Below are 22376 nucleotides of genomic sequence, written 5' to 3'. Positions count from 1 at the left end.
GATTTGGGAATGTTGCTAAAGGGACTCTCTTGTAGCATACTTTTCCAATATCACAGACATCAAAATGAACTTTGCCCTCAAGGGTCAGCAATTAAGTTCTTGCAAAAAAAATTTTGTCTGTTAAAAAAAAGTGTTTCACTTTATGTGAAGCATATTGTAAGCAATGTGAAGTTGAGAGTTACATTTATTGGGTAAAAATTGTTTCCTCAATTGCTGTGTCATTCACAAGCAAAAATGCGGTGAGGTTAACCTCTGAGAGCAATCATGAGAAAGTAGCTGAACGGTTTAAAAGGATATGAGATTTATTTAGCCATTTTCAGCAAAAGGCGAAAGCAATATTTTGTCTAGAATAAATTTGAGAACTACTTTTCATGTACAATTACAGTTTTTCTCCATAGGTTTGGCACATTTCTTGAAACCGAGATTATATTTTCAGAACTGCAAGCTCATTATCTAAGGCACATATCTATCCCGAAACTGCTCACACATGCTTCACTCCTAGTTCCTTTCCCAAAAAAAGAGTTGGTTCAGTCACATTTGCAAAGAATCTTTTCAATTGCTTTGGCTCATCTGCATTCACTTAGTTATTTTGCCAAAAAGAACTTGGATGATTTTGCAAACGCTCATATCTCTCCCAAAACAACTCACCTATTTGTCAAAATCTAATTTATATTTCACACAAGTAATCAATGCCCCCAAAATGCATCGTCCCTTTGGCATTCTGTGAGCACGACAAGTAAAAATCATTAGATGTTTTCTTACAACAGCTAACAAAATTCAATTATATATCAAACTGAGGGGAAAAAAGGGATTTTACAAGAGCAGTATTCAAAGTTTGCGGTTTGACATACTCACATACTTTTGATCTAGAATTAAACAGGAAGCAGGTTAAACAGCTCTTCCTATACAGTTTAGAATAAAAAGTAAAAAAAACTCATCTCTTCTCTTTTCCTTTTTTTTTCTTTTTTTTAAGAGCTCAGTATTTATTCGGAAATGTCATCATCATTGCTCTTTTATTATATATATATATATATATTTATTTTTTTATATATATATTATTTTTTTTTTTGTGTGTGTGTGTGTGTGCGTGCGTGCATGCGTGTATTTGTTAGCTCACCAGAAAACCTATTAGAAAAAATCTCATACCGTTCACCTAAACCGAACACCAGGAGACCCGAGGGGACCAAAGAAAACCAAGGAAGGTGAAATCCAGCACCGACCAGACACCCCCCACCAGAACTCCTCCCCAGCCCAAGAAACATCCAGACCCCAACAAATCCAAAAAACATAAAATCAGGGAGGCCTCAAGAGACCAAAGGAGAGACCGAGAAAAGGAAGGAAGGACAGACGAAGCCGCGTGAGATCCGCAGACACCAGCCTCCACCGATTCAATAACCTGAGGAGGAAACAGATTGTGTCTGAGTTTCGGTAGATGCTGGTGTGGTGGATCTGGCATGCATGAAAATCTCCACCAAAGAGGGGAGCCGTCGACCCCCGCCGGAACAGAGCAAGCGCAACACCTCAGGGCCCCCCAGGCCGCGGCAGCGCCAAAGGACGACCCCCGGTCCCCGCCAGGGCCACCGGCCGGAGAGCAAACCCAGGAGCAGGAGCGCCCCCCGCCCCAACACGGCCCGCGCCCCCGGCCCAACGCAGCAGGACGGGGCACTGGAGGCCCACCAGGCACCCCACCGGCCCCCAACCCCCGCACCCCCACGACCCCCCGCCCCCCATCCACCCCCGCCACCCACCCCAACCCAGCCCCAGCCGCCCCCACGTCCCCAATCTCCTAGACACCCCCCCACCCCCAGCACCCCCCACCCCGCAACCCCACCACCGCCCCCCCAACAAAGCCGCCCCCCCCCGACCCCAGCCCCCGGGGACCACCCGCACCCAGGCACCGGCGCCGAAGAGGGGCCGGACAGCGGAGCGGAGAGGGCAGCAGCGCCCACCCCACCCCCCGCCGTGTGGAAGGACGGAACACCGGGGGCAGAAGGGGGAGATGGGGGCACCGGAGGGCGGCCGACACCCCCGAACCCCAGGCCCAGCGGGGGAAGGCCCCGGTTGTCACCCCAGCGTTCTTTGTAAAAGTTAACCCCTGTTACTGAGTCCGCCAGCTTGCCAACTGGCGAACTCTACCCCTAAACCATGAATGTGACCCCACCCAGTGTATATACAAGTGTGTGTGTGTGGTGCATTAAAATTAGGAGCAGGTGAACCGGAGCCGATCCACCCGCCTCCCAAGCATGTTACTGAGTGTATGGGGTGCATTAAAAAAAATAGATAGGGTGGGGGGGGGGGGGGGGGGGGGGGCGGGGACACGGACAGGGGACCGCAGCACTGCTCTATACTGCGGCCCCCAACCGATGGCACCCCCACAAGCCCCCCCCCCCCCAAGTTGTGTGGTGCATTAAAATTGGAGGGGAGTTGAAGGGTGAAGACGGTGTTTCCACCCTACCCCACCCCCCAAAGTGTGTTATGTGCCCTATATGTCTATAAAAGTGTATTGTGTAAACCTAGTGTAGTGAGTTAAGAGGAGCGACCAGCGGGGCCCTCCCCAACCGGGCGGGGGCAGGAGGCGCACCCGCCCACCAAGCCCCCACCCACCCCACCGGGACCCCGGCGGGCATATGGGACCCGTCCGGCGGGGCAATAGGGCTCGCCCCCCGGATACTGGGTCCCGCCCGAGGTGCCAGGACGCCCACCGGAGCGGGGCGGGCACGACATCAAACCCCAGCCACCCCCGCCGGCCCCCGGAGCACCGAGACCCGGGCCATGGATGGAGCCCCCGGCCCAGGGGAGGGGAAGGAAGGCGTACCGGGGATGGGGAAGGGAGGGGGGAAGGAGACGACAAGAAGGGCAGGGGGCAGCGGCAGGGCCGCAGAGAGAGGGGGAGAGGAGGAGGAAGGGTGACGGGAGAAGGGACAGGGAGGCGGAGGATGGGCGGGGAGAGGCGAGGAGGGAGAGGCAGCAAGGGGGAGGAAGGGGGAGGGGAGAGGGAACCACCGGGCACCCCGGCGGCCCACAGGCCCCGAACCGCGTCGCCGGGCCCAGAGCGACGGACCGCGCCGGAACGGCGCCGCCCCCGACACCAGGGAAAGCCCTGCAACGCAGCACCCCCCAAGAGACCCAGGGAACGGCCAAGACGCAGCCGCCACCCAGCAGCCAACAGAGGGGCAGACCTGCCCACGCCCAGCCAGGGGGGACAGCACCCACAGAATTAACCCACTGGCATGCCGTGAATCCGAATATCAACCCCCTGGTGCCCATCGGAGGCGGATCCGCTCGATCCCGCTGGCAGCAGCCGGGTTCCTGACTATAGAAACACAACCATTAGTTACAAATTGCCAAATACAGAAACATCAATGCAAGTTATCACGCTGCTGTGGCTCTCGCTAACAGGCAGAATTAAGATCCAAGTTTAGGTTAAAAAATTCTATATACGTAGACCATGTTTCTTTAAATTTTGACATTTGGTTTTTATTTGAGGCAGATCTTTTTTCCATTAAAATATGATTTATGAGGAGGTTAGACCATTGGTCGATATTCAGAGTTTGTTTATTTTTCCAGTTAACAAGAATTGTTTTTTTTGCGATAGTAAGGGCTACAAGTATAGATTGAAATTGTTTATGTGGTAAGTCAGTTGTTGTTAAGTCACCTAGCAAACACAAGTTTGGAGAGAACGGTATCCTACAGTCCAAGACAGCGGAAAGTTTTTCTAAGACTTTAGTCCAGAAACACATAACCGGAGTACATAACCATAAAGCATGAAAATAAGTGTCTGTAGTGTTTTGTAAACACTGGAGACAAATGTCGGAGTCTGAGAGTCCCATTTTCTTCATCATATATTGAGTAATGTATGTTCTGTGAATAATTTTATATTGGATAAGTTGTAAATTTGTGTGTTTTGTCATTTTAAAAACGTTTTCACAAACTTGAATCCAAAAGTCAGATTCAGGAGCTATAGACAAGTCTGTTTCCCATTTTGAGATGGGTAAAGACGTTTTATCAGTATATGAAAGTAACATATATTTTTGAGAGTTTTTTTGTTGTTGTCGGAGAAAGCTTGGTAATATCTTTAGCTAAAACAGGCGGTTGGAGCGTACCCTGAAGTGTTGGAATTTGTTTCTTTATCATACTTTTAACTTGCAAATAATGTAAAAAGTTTCCGTTTTTTATTTTGTATTTTTGGAGCAAGGATGTATATGATATAAACATATTATCTGACAAGAGATGGTGGAGATGTGTAATTACTTTCTGCTCCCACACATTCAAATAAAACGATTGGTTGTTAATTTGAAAGTCGGGGTTATGCCATAGGGGAGAAAGCCCGCAGGGCTCCACTTGGGCTTTTGTCATTTCTAGTGCCTTCCACCAGGCAGTCAGGGTGGCGGAGATCATTGGATTTTTAAAGCAGTTATGTCGCTTAATCGATGTTGTAATAAAGAGTAAATCTAGGAGTCTGAGGTTATTACATTACTTTGCATTAACTATAATAATATTACAAATTAAATTTTAGTTTTGGTCATCAAAGAGCCACACAAATTCCAATTTGGGGGCTGCTAACAGGCACTCCAAATGTCTACGTGTACATTGTGGCACATATCCTGGTTGCTGTTTCCCGTGCAGGTTATAGAATTAACTCTGTGTTAGGTAAGACTTCTAACTTATAGGTGGGCTCTTCTGGTCTTTGAACCTCACCTGTGTCATCTGAAATAAATACAATACATAATATTCTGGCTAGATTTAATTTGGGAGTTCATAATAGAAATGTCTTTGTAGCTACAGAGTGGATCGGGATCACCAAAAGATCCTTTGCCTCATGTTTAAACCAGACGGTGACTGCTCTGGGACAATGCGTCATGGCTGGACTCGTATGTAATTTGTAACTGGAGAACAGCGCAGTATGTGATAGCAGCAGCGTATTCGCTTGTTGCCCTCTACATGTGGTATGTGACATGAAAAAGTTACTCTGTATAAATCATTTTTGGCAGATAAGTTACTGTGACATTTGGCATTATTAAAGGTGGATTCCTGAATCAGCAAGGTGGTTGCTGAGTCAAGGACGAATCGAGGAAGCAAAGAAGTGGATCAGGAAAGCTTCAGCTGTAAATAAACAGGAAGTCCCAGAAAATATACTGGACTCCTTTGAATTACAGGAGCATGAGAAAAAAGACATTGAACGTGGCGCAATGATAATCATTTTTTCCTCTGCAATATTGCTGAAACGTGTCATCATAATATGCATTATCTGGTAAGTAAAGTACTCTGTACATTCTGGAATTCTTCATTTCCTTTCCTTGCCTTTATTTTTCTATATAATTTTTTCCAAAATAGGTCTTCAGCATTCGCAGCCTACTTTTGTATTTGTCTTCAAGTAAATACGCTTGGTTTGAGCATCTTCCTGGTTCAATTCCTGTTTGGTGCGTCGGAAAGACCGGCACACCTCCTCTGCATCTATTTTTGGGAATTATTGGAAAGATAAATGTCCCTGATTTTAACACTTCTGGCCGACAGCTTTTTTTTGCCTCTTAAACCTGGCTTTCACTCAAGGTGACTTCTTTGTCATTTACATAAATATTATTTTAGCATGGGTGTCATGCACGCATTCACACAGATGTTTATTTTACTGTACATAACCTCATTCCAGGCAATCCTGTTGCTAATACTGCTCTTGCAACAACATGGAAGTTTTTCTTAAACTGGGCTTGCTCAGTATGTATGGTCTCCTCTCAGAAGCTGTTTCCCACTTCAGTCAGGTAAGCAAACTTTACCCTGCTTGGGACACTGGGAAATTTGAACCTCTTGTTGCTGAATTTGGCCCAAAGGCGCAGTTAATGCTCATTAATATTGACTTATTAAATGGTAAATGAGGTGCACTTATTTAGCGCTTTTATCATCACCATCTCCAGGACCATGTTGAGTCAGCGCACGCCCAAACTGTAGGCAGGCAAAAGACAGTTTCCAAGTTCACTTAGTCTGCTAGTACAGAGGATTTGTCAAGCCAGGACAGGGCTTATGTTGGAGAAACGGAGTTGTTGCCATTGTCCACTCAGTGGGAAAGGAGGAGTAGGAAAAACCCAGGCCAGACTTGGCCCTCAGTTTTAAATGAATTGTGATTATACGCCCCCGCTCGGCCACTGTTGGCTTTCAGGTATCTGTTGCAGGGAATTTGGTGCGCTCAGTAGTCGACATGTGGCTGTTGTGATGGTACATTGTGTGATTTCTACTCAACTATGTTGAGCAAAAAAGAAAGTGGTCAGATGAATATCTGGTGGCCGTGGCTTAGGGCGTAGAGGCGGTGGTTCAATAACCAGAAGGTCGGCTGTTTGATCCCCGCTCTCCCCAAGTCATGTGTCCTTGGGCAAGGCACTTCACACACATTGCCTCCAGTGCTACTCACACTGGTGTATGGAAGGTGTGAATGTTTGGTGGTGGTCGGAGGGGCCGTAAGCGCACACCGTCAGCCTGCCCCAAGGCACAGTGTGAATGTGTGAGTGCATGAATAATGTATCCATTCCATTGTAAAGCGTCTTTGAGTGTCTAGAAAAGCGCTATATAAATCTGATGCATTATTATATGTGCAATATGAATTCACATGTTTAACGGAATGTATGGTGTTCCACATGGTTCAATTCTGGGGCCTCTGCTGTTTTCATTGTATTTGCTGCCCCTGGGTTCCATCACAAGGAAACAGCGGTGGTTGTTTTTAAATGCTCCCTAAATATAGAGTTGAGTTGAGTGATGGGAGTCATCGTCATAACTGCATAATTTGCAATGCCAAGTTGAGCAATTCTAGTCCAACAAGCAACAACTAAAGGAACACTTCCTTATCGATCTATAAATAAAATCAAGTTGAGTTTAGTTAATGTTTCCAGCATTTATAGTGAATGTTTAGCCATAAAGTTGGCAGGACACGTTTTGCTAGCATGACTGCTAAACTCGCACTGTCATGTTGCACCAATAAAACGTGCTTTGCCAATTTGATTCCGACAGGAACAGTATATTTTTTTTCATTATAAAGTGACATGTTTTAATATTCTTATATATTGGTCTTATTTTTTTCTAATCATAGAAGCCCACCATTTTAACAGTGTTGTCAATTTTATCCGCTATGTATTCGTTTGTATTCATGTTCCACGATCCTCTCTCCTCAGACAAACAGCTGTTGGTTTGGCAAACATAACAACACAAGTAGCTTCACTCTTTTCTCCATCGATCAACGTGTTGGCTGCTTACTACTGGTCCATGCCCACAATCGTCTTTAGCATCCCTACAGTGCTCAGTGGGGCTATGGGGTTCCTCCTTCCTGAAACCAGAAATAAAGAACTGCCTGATTCTACCGCTGATGTCGAGGGCGACGAATAATGTAACTGTTGTCAGGTGGCAGCATGGATGTCTAACCTGACCTCAAAATGGCTTTGATGTAAAACAGTAACCCATAAATCATGTGTCAGTCTGAGCCACAATTAACTGTTTAAAAAAAATAAGCATAATGTATACTGATAAATGTCATTTGATGCACATTTTATTTCCTTTCTGGTCCAAAACTGATTAAAATTCAAGCTATTATTGCCGATATTATTGAGTGGCTAGCAAGAACTAGCTGAAGCGGCTAACAAGAGCGGCTAGCGTGAGAAGCTAGCAAAAGCTAGCGAGAGCAAAACAGAGGGAGACGAGCGGCGTGAGTCCAAATCACTCGGCGAAGACCACCTGCAGGCCCGAGCTGTGTAAGGTATCCTAAGCGGCAGGTGACCCATTGGGGTCCGACACGGGTGTCAACTACCGCCAGAGGCTAACTATGTTTGCGAAGCTCATCTCCTTCGGGGATCTGTAGCAGAAAGATGGCGGCGAAACATTTTAGCCTCCTGTAAGGTGCGGCACGACCTAATTAATTTAATTTGCTTTTACTAGACCAATTTTATTTTGAAAAATGTACATTGATATGATAGGACATATTTTTTTGCATGTTATTGAAATTAATGGTGGGGTTTTAAAATGAATGATTAGTTCACCACGAGTATATGAGAGCACCAAATATTATACAATGTCCCTATATGAAGCAAATGTTAAGTTATTAACATTGTTTTTCAGTTTCAATTTATATTTTAGCCGTTTTGGATTTAGTTATAGCTGTGTAGCTCAATGAATAGTATTGTATTTTTATCTGTCTCACTCTGATGAGAAGGGCAACGGGTTTCTTCCACTGCTATCTTGAAGGGAGTTTAGTCTAGTACCAGTCTCAGCCGGTCGGAAGAGGGGAGGCACAGGCTTTGTATTATTGTTTTTCTCTAATCTGATTTATACCTATGGGAACTTGCTGAACTTGCTGAGGGAGGAGAGAGGGATTTTCTTGTATTCACTGAGTTGTAAACAAATGTACTGTGGGCTGATGGGAGGAGACTTTTCGTATTCACCCACTTTTCTATAAATAATGATGTGCAGCAGAAGGAGGACACACAATCTGAACAGAACACGGTTTGAGTGTCGTCAATTGTTGTCATCAGAAGCTTCTGTTTTAATGATACCTTTGCAAAGGGACTTCTTCACCAGAATCTCACCATTCAGTTAATTGAACACGCAAAGAGTAGAATATACAAATATTATCTACTTTAACACAACCCAATTAACGCAACAACAAAAATATTTTATTCTTGTTACAGTGGTCGCAAGCCATACTTTAACCCCACTTTTTTTTTTTTATTCTTTTCAATGACATTTTTTTTTCTGTTTTTTTTCTGTCTCTACAGAAAAATGGTCACCATGAACACAGCAAGTGACTCCAGGCAGACCAGCACAAAATCAACCAAACTTTAGTTTATGCACAGTACTGTATTATGTGTTTTATAACATTGAGCTAAACTGGATAAATGATTATTTGGATGGTAGTTCACTTCTTTCAGATTGTTTGGAAGATTACTGTTTCAATTTGTATAACCTTCTGATTGTGACTCAGATTTTGATTTCCCTGGTCCTTCCCCTGGTGGACTTGTCAGTTTTTGTCATGTTTCCCATACCTGCGTTTGACTCGTGATCCTTTACTTGAGTGCCTGTTCAGTGTTTGGAAAATGTCATTGTCATTATATTGATCGTGTTTGGTCATCATTTTATTCCAAACTTCCACCCCTCTGTCTTCCTCACCTCGTTAAATTAATGTCACTTCAGCTCCAATGGTGCAAAGCTTTTCACCTGTTCCAATTCCACTTAGCTCATCTTCTGCACTGCCTGCCTTGTTTCTGGTATCAGTGAACCTCTATGGCGATAGGCTAGTCAGGCTAATGCCGCCATGGTCTCAGACGGTGGCCATTTTGACTCGACGTCAACTCAAAATGACTCCACAGTTGCTCAATCACGACTCAGCTGCTTTACTTGGCCATGAGACATTCACAAGCTAAGCAGTGATTGGTCGTTATCTGAGCCCTGAGCAACCAGTGACATGCAGCAAGTGGCAAAATGGCCTCCTCATGAGATGGATAAAAACAGGTAGATTTTGCATCTTAACTCATTTACTCTCAGCCATTTTCACGGAAGCAACCCCCTTCACTCCTGGCTGTTTTGATGGATTTTGACAGATTTTGCAAGACCCACAGAATATTGTGTTCTATTGATATAAAAACATGGAACCTACCAAAAGAATGTTTAGTCTTTTCTTTAATCAGGAAAAAAAGTATATTTCTATCTGTTTCCGTTTTGCAGTAATTAGTATTAGAATATAGTTAAGTTTCATCATTATTCACAAATCTGTGACGAAATTGCTTTTTTCAACATGACCCTGGTTGATCTCTTATACTCTGCTGCCACCTTCTGACCGTTTTTGTACTAACTACAATTGCTTTAACCATTTTCATCAGTTCAGAGGCTGCATCAAAGCTTTTTCTGTATGCTCTAGCATAAAAACATACAAATAATATCTTTGGGAGCATGGTCATATTTCAAATAGAACATATTTATACTTTTTTGGGAGCAAATGAGTTGACTAACATTCCACAAATGCAATATTAATCAGAATGCCGTGTTTAGACTAATGGGTCTGCATAGATCATATTACTGTACAGATTTGGGGGGGGGGGGGGGGTACTTACACCAAAGTGCTGTTTGTGATGTATGTAGCTAGCTGAAGCTGGCAACATCACAGAGCTATGGCTAATTTGCAATAAATAAATAAATTAATAATTACCTGTGTGAGGAAGAAATGGAGACAGAGGACGAGGGATGCAAAAAATCAGCGAAAGGCCAATCCCTAACCCTAACCTCATCTCCATTTACAAGTTGAATGAATGGATGAATGAATGAATGAATGAATGAATGAATTAATTAATTAATGAATGAATGAATGAATGACAATTTGTATGGCAGTATGGAGATATGTTCAAGAATATATGTCACATAGTAGGAAGGTTCATGCCAGAAAACCTGGACTTCCAAGTTATATGTCCAAATTGGGCATTCATTTGGTTACAAAAAAAAAATGAAGCAGTGACTAATAGAATGATGTTAACCTTGTATATTTTTTTTTTAACCCACAAATATGCACAGTGCTGTCAATCAAACATTAACTCATTGAGTGTTAAATATTCTGTTGCCTGAACCTTAACAGAGCGATCTTCCACTTTGTCTCACATGCCTAACAATGGGGTTTGGAGAGATTCTGACGGCCATTGGAGAATTTGGACGTTTTCAGAAGCTTATTCTTTTAGCACTTAGCTCTCCAAATTTCTTACTGCCGTTGTGCTTTTCTAGTTTTCTTTTCATCCAGTCAGATCCAGATCGGCATTGTAACACAGGCTGGATTCTCAAGGCTGCTCCCAACCTGACGTTGTATGAGCAGCTGAACCTGACAATTCCTCGGGAGCAGAATGGTTCTTTCAGCAAGTGTCACATGTTTGTTCCAGTGGACTGGGACATCGAAACCATCAGGGAACGTGGACTCAATGAGACCACAGTGTGCCAGAACGGTTGGATATACTCAGACACCAAATATGAAGCCACGATAGTCACTGATGTAAGTGGCTGTATACGGTTGTGTGATTATCAATGATCAAGTCATGCTAATTCTGTGACTTTTGAATTGCAGTTTGATCTCGTCTGTGACAGGTCCAACATGCTTTCTGTTGTGCAGACAATCTTCATGGCTGGTATACTCTTTGGTTCGATTATTTTTGGGCCCATTCTTGAACCGTAAGTCATGATACACTCGATAGACAGAACATAAATTGCAATTTGAATCGACTTCTCAGTTCGTCCTGAATCGCACGATGGAAAATTCTACGCTTTCATCTTTGTGGGATGGGCCAAAGCCAGGGCGGATTTAAATGGATTTGGTTTCAATACTTACTTTTCTCCTAAGGTCTTCATGGAGTGCTGTTGATCAAAACAATATCTTAATATGTCTAACCTTTGACCATGTGTCTGATTGATATTAAGCGACTTTATTTGATTTTAGATGTGGCCGTCTGAAAACCACACAGATACCAGCAGTGGTCCTGTTCATATGCAATGTTGTGTCTGGCACATCTCCAAATTTCTACGTCTACATCATTGCACAGTTCCTGGTTGGAGTTGGTCTCGCAGGATATAGAATTAACTCTACTGTATTAGGTATGGCTAATGAAACAGGTGGTAGCGAGCCTCACATGTGCCCTGTAAATAAACGAGATGCATGTTTGTTCCCTCTCTAATCACTATGTTGAAATGTATTTGCAGCTACAGAGTGGTTAGGGATAACCAAAAGATCCTATGCTTCCTGTTTGTGCCAGTTGTTTGCTGCTTTGGGACAATGTGTCCTGGCTGGACTCGTCTATGAAATTCGCAACTGGAGAATAATACAATATGGGCTGTCAGCCGTCTATGCTATTGTTGCCATCTACATTTGGTTCGTACTGAAATGTGAAAACACTCCAATTCAACCTTTGGGCAGCCAAGTTACTCCTATATTTGATATGATTAAAGGTGGATTCCGGAATCTGTGAGATGGTTGTTGAGTCAAGGACGAATCGAGGAAGCAAAGAGGTTGATCAGGAAAGTTGCAGCCATAAATAAAAAGGAAATTCCTGAGAATATGCTTGACTGCATGGTGAGTTTTGATTACAAACGCATTTCAGCAAAAAGTTGACTTTTACCCCAGAGTTCAATCATTTGTTTTCCTCCTCCATTAAACATTTACAGGGACATGAGAAAGAAGAAACACAAACTGGAGTAATGAGTATCATTTTTACCACACCAATCTTACTGAAATATTTGCTCATTGTGTGTTTTTCATGGTAGGTGAAGCACATTTTTTTTCCTCATCTGTCTAAATGTAGTTTAGGGTTTATGGCAGGACTGCGAAAAAATGTATTTGGGATGGGTGAGTACTGATACCAGGTATCGCTATCGGGCCAATACACTACCTTATTTCAAGGTATTGTAATTTGAAGGGAAAATGCAATTTTGGTATTCTTTTTTTAAAATGATCTTTCCAATTATCTGTCATGGTCATCGACTATCTTGATGTTAGCATCGACTGCAACCATTTTTTTTTTAAAATCTGAAGTCATTCATCTCCCTATTTAACAATATAAACTGATGATTATAATGCACCCAATGCAAAAAGTCTATAAAACTGCTGATATGTGTAGTATTGGGGCAAATCCCCTTGACCCGCAAATCTCCACCCTGCAGGAAATGAGAATTTTGGGTATATTGCTAGTCTCTCGTTTTCAAATACAAAGGGGTCAGAAATGTCAATGTACTGTGTACAGCAAAAATGTGGGCTGAGTGGGCAACATAAGAAGCAACACTTTAAAAATATAAAGCCTGCATACTTTCTGTCATGTGGTGTTCCACAGGCTTCTATTTTGGGGCTCTTGCTATTTTCATTGTATTTGCTGCCCCGATATGACTGATTGTTACTCCATGTACAGCAAAAAAAAAAAAAAAGTTGGGTTGAGTAAGGCTGATTGTTTAACATTTTCACCTTTCATTTTCATTTTCCCTTTTTAGGTTTTCCGTAAATCTAGGCTACTTCTGTCTTATCCTAAATGTGGGTAAGTTTGGTTTGGACATCTTTCTGGTTCAGTTCATCTTTGGCATCGCGGAAATACCAGTACACCTCCTCTGCATTTGGGTTTTGGAATTGCTGGGGAGAAAAATATCCCTCATTTTAACACTTGTGACTGGTGGCTTTGTTTGCTTCTTGACCCTTGCATTCTCACAAGGTAATTTGCTATTCCCTCCCATGAATATTCTTTTGTAGGACGGGTATTGTTTTCACTTGCAGGTGTTTAATTTCTTGAACTGTCATTCTAGGAAATGCCGTTGTAATTACGGCTCTTGTAACAACAGGGAAGTTCTTTTTGAATGGGGGTACATCAATTTGCATGGTCTACTCTCAAGAGCTGTTTCCCACTTCAGTCAGGTAAGAAAATATCAAACTTTTCTATACTGGTTATCCTGTCTTGGACCACAAAGAAATTGAGTTGGGCCAAGAGAGACATAAATATTTTTCCTCATCAATAACAAGGTGTCACGCTATAAAACTCTAAATATGTTTATTAGGGGTGTCAGGCGATTATTTTTTTAAAAATGTAATTAATCGCATGACTTCAATAGTTAACTTGCGATTAGTTACAAATTGTATATCTGTTCTAAATGTACAATGAAAAAAAATTCCAAGTTTCCATACTCTTGTTTAACATGAGAGTGAAAAAAAGGCAAAGTAATAGAAATATGGCTGCATCTTTTAGTTATTGATACAATAATTTCAAAATGCATAAAATTTAGTTAAAATCAAAAAGAGGTACTGTACTGTAAAAAAAAGAGTGATATTGAGTAGCGTTGAGGTCATTTGTCTGCCACTAGATGGCATTATTGCATTTGTAAGACGTTGGTGACAGCTCAATGCAAATTTATTTTCACATTAAAAGCTATCTACACTGTAACGAATTGACTATAGAATTTACAGGAAATAACTGGCAAAAAAGTTGCCAGCTAATTCTTGTAAAATCTCAATACATTACTTTATTATTATTATTTATTTACTATATATAAAAGTAGTATTTACTGTATATAAAATTCAGTTACTTACTGTATTTACTTTTACAGCAATTCACTGTAATCTAGTTTACAACCGTTTCTTGTATTCTACATAATTAACTAAATACATAATACAGTATGTCGTTGTAAAATCCATCCATCCATTTTCTTAACCGCTTATTCCTCAAAAGGGTCGCTGGAGCCTATCCCAGCTGGCTTTGGGCAGTAGGCGGGGTACACCCTGAACAGTGCACACAGATAAAAAAAAAAAACAACCATCCACACTCACAATCACACCAAGGGACAGACAACTTGCTCAATTAAGCGGCCATGCATGTATTTGAAATGTGGGAGGAGACCGGACCACCCAGGAAGGCCGAAGCCCGGACTCGATCTCACGCCCTCAACACTGGAAGGCGGACGTCGTCCACCATGTCGCCCTCGTTGTCAAATCAATCCTCGTTCTGCAGCCGAGTGCATAAATGAATGTTAGATGTAGTGTTGCCTGTTTATTGGAGAAATGCGATGTGAAGACGATGCAGAATGCTAAAATATTACTCTTGTCCTTGCTCCGGTGACAATACAGGGTCCGCTATTTGCTCTCTTATAGAGATACCCACCAAAATCCAACAATCTTTAAACTATTTACCTGTAATCCACATAAATACATGCCAAAACATAGTTGCTGTAAAAAATAGTGTTTAACGCTAATCATACAGCAAATTACTGTACTTTGTTTTTACCCATAATGCATGTTGTTTTACCCATAATGCATTGCTGTATATAGTTAAATACCGTAAAATAAAAAAATCAACAAAATGCTGTGATTTTTTTTTTACTGTAGATTTTACAGACATGTGTTAGTTACAGTGTAATCTTTAACATGGGGTAACTTGTGAAATTCTGCACATTTTTAAAATTGTAAAAAAATAACTTGACTCCAGTCTCCACAAATATATGCATTATTATTAAATGTATTACTGCTAAATTTTGACGCAGACGTGTTTGCTGCGTTGCGACTGGAATTCCCCCGGTACAGGCTTTCCAAGTAAGCGGCGGTCATTAATTGTGCGTTAAAAATATTAGCGGTGTTAAAGGAACTTTAAATTAACTTAAAATGAATGCACTAATTTTGACACCCCTAATGTCTATGTAAATGTAGGTATAGGCCATGGAGATGCTTTAGTTCAGCCCAGTGTTTCCATTGTACAGGGTCCAAAAAAATATACCGGTAATACCTAAACCATACCACTTTTTAGTACTCATTGGTGCAAGTCACCTTACACTTATATTTGACTAATGTTAACGCTCCAATAGAATTCAGTGAGCCACCTGTATTCTATATTAAAACATGTCAGTTGATTAATAATGGGCTTGTGGAGACTGCAGTCTGGCGCGGTTTGGTGTTACTATAAATTATTTGAATGGGGAAAAAAATCATGTGGGTTGTCACAGAATGACGATTCATTGTTTATTCTCCTCAGGCAAACAGCTGTTGGCTTCGGGGCCATAGCGATGAGAGCAGCCGGACTGCTGGCTCCACTGGTCAACATGTTGGCCGTGTACCACGTGTCCATACCCGTCATCATTTTCAGCAGCCTCACAGTGTTCAGTGCAGCTCTAGCTGTCCTTCTTCCTGAAACCAGGAGAAAAGAACTGCCTGACTCTACCAGTGAGGTTCAGCACAATAGGTAAACCAACTGCTGTGATGGGGCAGCATATTCTGTAGATCATTGTTAGGACCTGAGTTCTAAACTGGTCTCGTGTTAAACTGTAGGTAGGTAGAAAAACTTAACATTCGGAGCCAACCCCGACCGAGTAAAACAATTGCCCTTCATTTATCATTTATCTTGAATTTTATGAGTGGAATAAGCAACAAAAATGATATGATGATATGAACATATTATCTGAGAAGAGATGGGGGAGATGTGTAATTCCTTTCTGCTCCCACACACCTAAATAAAACGATTGGTTGTTAAGTTGAAAGTCGGGGTTATGCCATAGGGGAGAAAGCCCGCTGGGCTCCACTTGGGCTTTTGTCATTTCTAGTGCCTTCCACCAGGCAGTCAGGGTGGCGGAAATCATTGGGTTTTTAAAACAATTATGTCGCTTAATCGATGTTGTAATGAAGAGTAAATCTAGAAGTCTGAGGTTATTACAATCCTTCTGTTCTAGTTCCAGCCAACAGTTAGTATCTCTGTTGGGTTGTGCCCATAGAATGATATATTGTAGCTGGTTAGCTATATAGTAGTGCATAAAATTTGGTGCCTCTAGACCTCATTTGGATTTACTTTTCTGAAGAGTAGATAGACTAATCTTTGCTTTTTTTTTATTCCAGTAATATTTTGTAAACGGCAGAGTCCAACAACTGGAACCAGTTAGCCGTAGGTTTAAATGGAATCATTGAGAAAAAATTGTTTATTTTGGGTAAAACTTTCATTTTAATGGTGGCTATTCATCCTATTAGAGAAATAGGAAGATTATTCCAGCGCTCTAAGTCACTATAAATACTATCCAGAAGTGGAGTAAAGTTTAAATGAATTAAATCAGTTAATTTAGGTGAGATTTTTATACCTAAGTATTTTAAATTACCTATAGAAAATGAGTAGTGTGGGTCCTGGCTTGCATGGTTCTATGAATTTTCTGTAATAGGTAGTAGTGTTGATTTTGTCCAGTTAATAGAATAATCAGATAAATGTGAGAATTTAGTTATTAAGTTAAATACTTCCCCTAACGAAATAGCAGGCTTTTCTAAATAAAGTAAAATATCATCGGCATATAGATTAATTTTGTGTTCTGTTACCCCAGAGTGAATTCCTTGAATCCTTCTTTCCAATAAATATTGCAAATAATAAAGGGGACAGTGGGCATCCCTGTCTTGTGCCTCCCTTTAGAGTAGAACTCTGAGATATAATCCCATTAGTAGTAACTGTAGCTTTAGGAGAATCATATAATACTGACACCCAGCGAATAAATGACTTCCCAAAGCCAAATTTATTTAAAACAGCAAAGAGGAAGGACCAGTTAACTTTGTCGAAAGCTTTTTCTGCATCCAATGATATAATAACTGCCTTTTTATCATGCCGCTGTGACATGCTAATAAGGTTAAAGAGCCTCCTAATAGTATTAGTAGAGTGACAATCTTTAATAAAGCCTGTTTGATCGCTATGAATGATTGTCGAGATTACTGTTTCTCGTCCAGATGCGAAAGCCTTAGTGTTAATTAGTGAAATCGGACGGTAACTTGATGGAAGGGTGGGTTCTTTTTCTGGCTTTAATAAAAGTTTAATTGCTGCTGTATTCATGTGTGGGCGTATGAAACCATTAGTTTTAATTTATGTTACTACTCTTAAGAATAGTGGAGCAAGCATTAACCAGAAGTGCTTAAAAAAATAAAGCCGGATAACCATCCGGGCCAGGTGCTCTGCCATTAGGCATACTATCTAGAGCACTGTACAGCTCGTTTATAGTAAGTGGCGCATCTAACATATCTTTATATTCAGTAGTTAACTGAGGTATATTTAAGCTACTGAGGAATGCCTCAATATGCTCAGGGTTAGGCTTGTTAGTTTCTGAGTATAGGTTGCGATAATAGTTATAAAAATTTTGATTAATTTCTTCTGGTGATTGTGTGCATTCACCAGTTGTCCCTTTAATAGCCGTTATAAGAGATTTTTCCAGATTGCGTTGAAGTTGGTTTGCAAGAAATGTACCTGATTTGTTATTATATTCAAAGTTGTTGAATATAATAACAATTTGTAATTTTGTAATTTGTAATTTTGTAAAGTTCCAATTAGTAAAAGAACTAACAAAATGGATGATGCACACGATCAGAGGTTAGGTTGTCTTTATCGCTTCTATTTAATATAAAGAAAGAAAAAGATGATGTATTTAATGCATTGCTATTATCACGTTACTCAAGTTATATTATAGAACATTACTCATATTTTTTTTAAGTGTTTTTTTCTTCTCTTTTTCTTTTGACAGTTACAAGTCAATTATTGTTTTAAGCAAACGTTGTATGTTGTCCTTACAGAAATATTATGAAGAAGACAGGAACTGACTTACGGCTGACCCAACAAAAGAGAAAAAAATCTACCAAACTTTAGTCTATATTGTGTGCTTTGTTGTGTGTCTACAAAGGTACGACATTACGCACATGAGTTCATGTTTTATTTGGATAATCCTATGCTCTGTGGCTAAATAAATATTTTGATGAACCTCATAAATCACAATTTTGTGAATTTCATTTTTCCCCTCAAAAAATATTATTGATCAATCCCCATGGGTGGGTGTTATTATTATTATTATTATTATTATTATTATTTGTGTTGTTGTTGTACATATTATTGACCATTGTCTAAAGTTTTGAAAATGGCTTGCTGTCATTGATGATGTAATGTTAATGGTTGAACAAACAGTAAATACTGTTTTTGGGGTTTCCTAAAAAGTGACTACGTATTTTGGAGGTACAAGGTTTGAGCCCGTGCACCAGCGATATGTACTGTAAGTGTTTTCTATGATCATACATGCTAGCGGTTGTCACAAAGGCCATCATTCAAGACTTGACTGGGAGCGTCAGCGTAAGTACTGTCTGTAGGGTATTGATAATAACTTAATCGGACTGAAAACAAATAACTCAAACTCAAAATATTAATCTATAATAATATTTGAGAAGCTCAGACAAATGATGTTGATGATGATGATAGGTCTTTGTACAGTAAACCAGTAATTGTATTATAATTCCCACCTGTCACAAACTAAGACCCGGTTTCACAGAAAAGGCTTAGGACTAGTCTCAGACTAATATGCTGTTTGAGCTGGCTTCGTTTTAAGTCACTTGCACAGATGTATCTTAAAACAGTCATCGAATCAGCCTGTTCTGGTTTAAGCAAGGCCAATTGCAAGAGTGAGGATTAGAGCTACTCTTGGACTAAATTGAAGATTAAATTAATCCTGCAAGAAGGCAGGTTTAACTTAATTTTAGTACTGTTAGTGAAAGGGAGCACAGATTGTTTGGGAGCATGGAGTACTTAGAATATCTAAGCGAACTAACTAACTAACTACAGAGGCCAGCCAGGCAAATACTTGTGGAAAGGAGAAATCAATTGCATCAATTTGATGAAATAACTTTTAGAGATTGCTTTTATAAGTACAAAGGTGACATGTGACCATTGCTACATCTGTGCTGCACAAGTTCCTGAAGCAGCAAAACTGTCCTGACGGAAGAAAAGAATGATCCAGGTGCAGAAAAAACGAAGACTTTTGAAGTCGCGAGGCAGCCATATTACTCCTCCCAATAAACGTTTCTCGGCATACGATCCTATACATTTGCAGTATCGAAATTGGAGAACATTTAAAACAGTACTTGGTAGAAACAGCATAATTTATGATGTTTTAAACAAGAGGACTTCAGACATTTTACAACTTGCCTTAAATACATGTATAAATTATATGCTTGATGATGTTTACAGGAGGAAACGTGTATATTTTTTATTAAAGAATTATAACTGTAATTCAACAAAAGATGCCTGTGCCAAATCTAATATTGTGGTCTAAGGAACTGAGCGATAAAAGAAAAAGAGCTGTATATGTCTAATCTGTACGTATACCGTATAGTTTATACCAGAGGTGGGCATCGAGGGTCGAAGTCCTGCAGGTTTTGCATGTTTCCCTTCTCCAACACAGCTGACATATGACCAGCTCATCAGCAAGCTCTGCATAAGCCTGATAACGATCATGTTGATTGGAATCAACTTGTGTTAGAAGGGACAAATCTCCAAAACCTGCATGACTCGAGGACCGAGATTGCCCACCTCTGGTTTATACCACCATGCTCGCGAGATGGGAGTAGCAAGATGGCCACCCTGTGTCTTCAACGGCTTGCACGGGTGTATGGGCTCCTCGGCTATCCAGTCATATATTCAGATCAGTAATTTGATGCCGTGGATGTGTACACGTAATTGTGAAGCGTGGTAGAGCCAAGAGGACTCATTTGTCTTATTAAACCTGTGGACTTCTAGTCTCTTTGTTTGCTCTACATTTTTATTTTAAAAAAAATTGCTATCCAGTACCTCCGCCCATGTCTGATCAGCCACCGCGCGTAACAACCGTCATTGCTATTTTTACTTGAATATTATGTAACAATGCCGTTTGACACCAATAAGGGCTCCGAGAATGTCAACATGCAGTAAAACTTACTGAAAGATCTTCAGCACTTTGTGATGTAACTTCGTGTCATAGTACACTGCCATCATACAGCAATAATCGCACATTACAGGCTTAGGGTGGCTTTCGTAAAAAGCTCGCAGTGGAGGGCGCAATTACAAAGGAGCAGCCACCGTGTTTTGTTCAAGAACATTTGGATTATTTGAGAGGAGGAGTCTGGCTGGGTCCAAACTCCGACAAAAATGCTGTACCAGCTCAAATTGTTTTGTAGTATGCCCCTTGTGGCATTAAGTCAGTTTAAGTTTAACTCGTGTAGCAACAACAAGTGAATATTGATCACACTCGAGTATGGTTCTTGAACTGCGCACTCCCTGAACATGGCCACTTTTGGAGATATCCTACAGAACATCGGGGATTTTGGAATCTTCCAGAAGCTCATCATTTGTGCGCTCAGCTTCCCAAATATTATTTTAGGTTTTAGGTTCGAGTTTGCCTGCGTGTTTTTTATCCAGTCCGATCCAGAGCGGCATTGCAACACAGATTGGATCCTCAAGGCGGACGCTAACCTGACCTCAGGTGAGCAGCTCAACTTGACCGTTCCTCGGGAGTACGATGGTTCTTTCAGCAGGTGTCGCATGTTTGTGCCGGTGGACTGGGACATCGGAACCATCAGGGAGCACGGGCTCAATGAGACCACGGTGTGCCAGAATGGTTGGGTCTACTGCAGTTCACTTTATACTGCCACCATCGTCACTGATGTAAATGATGATTGTTGATCTGACACGTTCACCAAAGATTTTTATTTATTTTTTTAATAACCTTTTCTTGTTTTAGTTTGATCTCGTATGTGACCGGGCTAATTTACTACAAGTGGCGCAAACAGTGATGATGTCTGGCATTTTGCTCGGTTGTCTCTTATTCAGACCTTTTGCCGAATCGTAAGTAAGAAGAATCCGTCTCAGTTCTCATCACATTTTATCCTGAATGAGTTTTGTCTTGTCCAGGTTTGGTCGCAAACGAGCAGTTCAAATTCCGCTGGTGGTAGCCCTCATTTTTACTGTCACCACTGCATTGTGCCCAAACTACCTCCTGTATCTGATCTCACAGTTTTTGATGGGCCTTGGCTATGGTGGTTTTCGACTAAATTGCATTATCTTGGGTAAAGTATTGCAATGTATATAAAAAAAGAGCTAAACAAATGTAAGTTATATTCATAGTGATGTAAATGGTTCATAAAGTTTGTAATGTTGCTTCACAATGCATTTGTCTGCCTTTCACTGTTGTTGTTGTTGAGGTGCTGGGCTGTATCGGCGGCCCGGAATTTTAGCTCACTGGTAACGCTCTGTGCTCTCCAAACCGGAGTTGTGGTCGCTGCGTGGGTTCGATCTCCGCCCCGCCAATATACCAAAATTTTAAAAAATTAACAAAAAATGTCGATCGTAGGAGGTTAGCTGGTTAAAAAGTATATCTTGGGGCAATAAAGGTTGGGCATTTGTCAAGTAAGAATTTGAAAGAGTTATGTTTTATTTTCTACCCATACATAGGAGGCATAGTGGCATATGCTAAAACAACATAATGTATGGCATCTTTGAGCAAATTTGAGTATCACTTAAGTATTGAGCCCGGGCTTTTTTCAGAAATCAAAATATGATCCCCCAAGCTAAATGTTGGAAGAACAGTAAAGATGCAGAATGTGCATTTGTGTATAATTCTAAAACAAACTGCAAACAAACTGTTTAATTTTCAAAGTAACAGAATAAAAAAAAAACATGACTACACAGCATACAGCAATATAAGACAAATTGTAAGACAAACATTCCTTGCCACACTGGTCTTCCGCTGACGACGTTTGGTGGATATTATGAATAAAGGTTTTGTTTCTCTGTTCTGACAGCCACCGAGTGGATTGGTGCATCCAAAAGAACATGGGGAGCATGCGCAACTCAACTATGTGGTGGAGTCGGACAGGCCATCCTGGCTGGTCTGATCTATTTTGTCAGAGACTGGAGAACAGCTCAGCTTATCACTGCAGCTCTCCTTGTAGCCATTGTCATTTATATATGGTGAGCATAATACTTTACTTGAAACATTTGAATAACTTACAGATAACTAACACAATATTCTTACATAACAATCAGGTTCCTTCCAGAGTCCGCCAGGTGGTTGTTGGAGAGAAGGAGGACAGAGGAGGCGAAAGA

The 22376-nt window shown here is 41.1% G+C and overlaps 1 protein-coding gene and 2 pseudogenes across 3 annotated transcripts in view; all 3 read left to right on the top strand.

The window, feature by feature from the left end:
• The first annotated feature begins 234 nt into the window (after positions 1–234).
• LOC147182059 (solute carrier family 22 member 13-like) lies at positions 235–7365 on the top strand (annotated as a pseudogene).
• A 3251-nt stretch (positions 7366–10616) lies between these two features.
• Positions 10617–18160, top strand: LOC147182058 (solute carrier family 22 member 13-like). 2 transcript variants are annotated; one of them, XM_086082378.1, is made up of 10 exons: positions 10617–10999; positions 11117–11175; positions 11441–11595; positions 11701–11869; positions 11947–12070; positions 12163–12257; positions 12979–13193; positions 13285–13393; positions 15495–15701; positions 18047–18160. In XM_086082378.1, exons 1-10 carry the CDS (start codon positions 10628–10630, stop codon positions 18117–18119), a joined length of 1578 nt encoding a protein of 525 aa, XP_085938504.1. In that variant the 5' UTR covers positions 10617–10627; the 3' UTR covers positions 18120–18160. The 2 variants fall into 2 exon arrangements, with proteins under 2 accessions (XP_085938504.1, XP_085938496.1); XM_086082370.1 differs by having other exon boundaries at positions 11072–11175.
• Positions 18161–20334: 2174 nt separating this feature from the next.
• Positions 20335–22376, top strand: part of LOC147182057 (solute carrier family 22 member 13-like) — an 8322-nt pseudogene continuing 6280 nt past the window's right edge. Inside the window, exons 1-5 of the transcript XR_015095464.1 lie at positions 20335–20936; positions 21013–21116; positions 21183–21337; positions 22073–22241; positions 22317–22337. The product of XR_015095464.1 is annotated as a solute carrier family 22 member 13-like (transcript). The remainder of the gene's footprint in view (positions 20937–21012; positions 21117–21182; positions 21338–22072; positions 22242–22316; positions 22338–22376) is intronic.

Source organism: Leptonotus elevatus, chromosome 1, assembly GCF_054856555.1.
Source record: "Leptonotus elevatus isolate MCC_2025b chromosome 1, RoL_Lele_1.0, whole genome shotgun sequence".
In the NCBI taxonomy this organism is placed as follows: Eukaryota; Metazoa; Chordata; class Actinopteri; order Syngnathiformes; family Syngnathidae; genus Leptonotus; species Leptonotus elevatus.
Note: the sequence above shows the minus strand (reverse complement) of the source record. Positions and strands in the feature narration are given on the sequence as shown.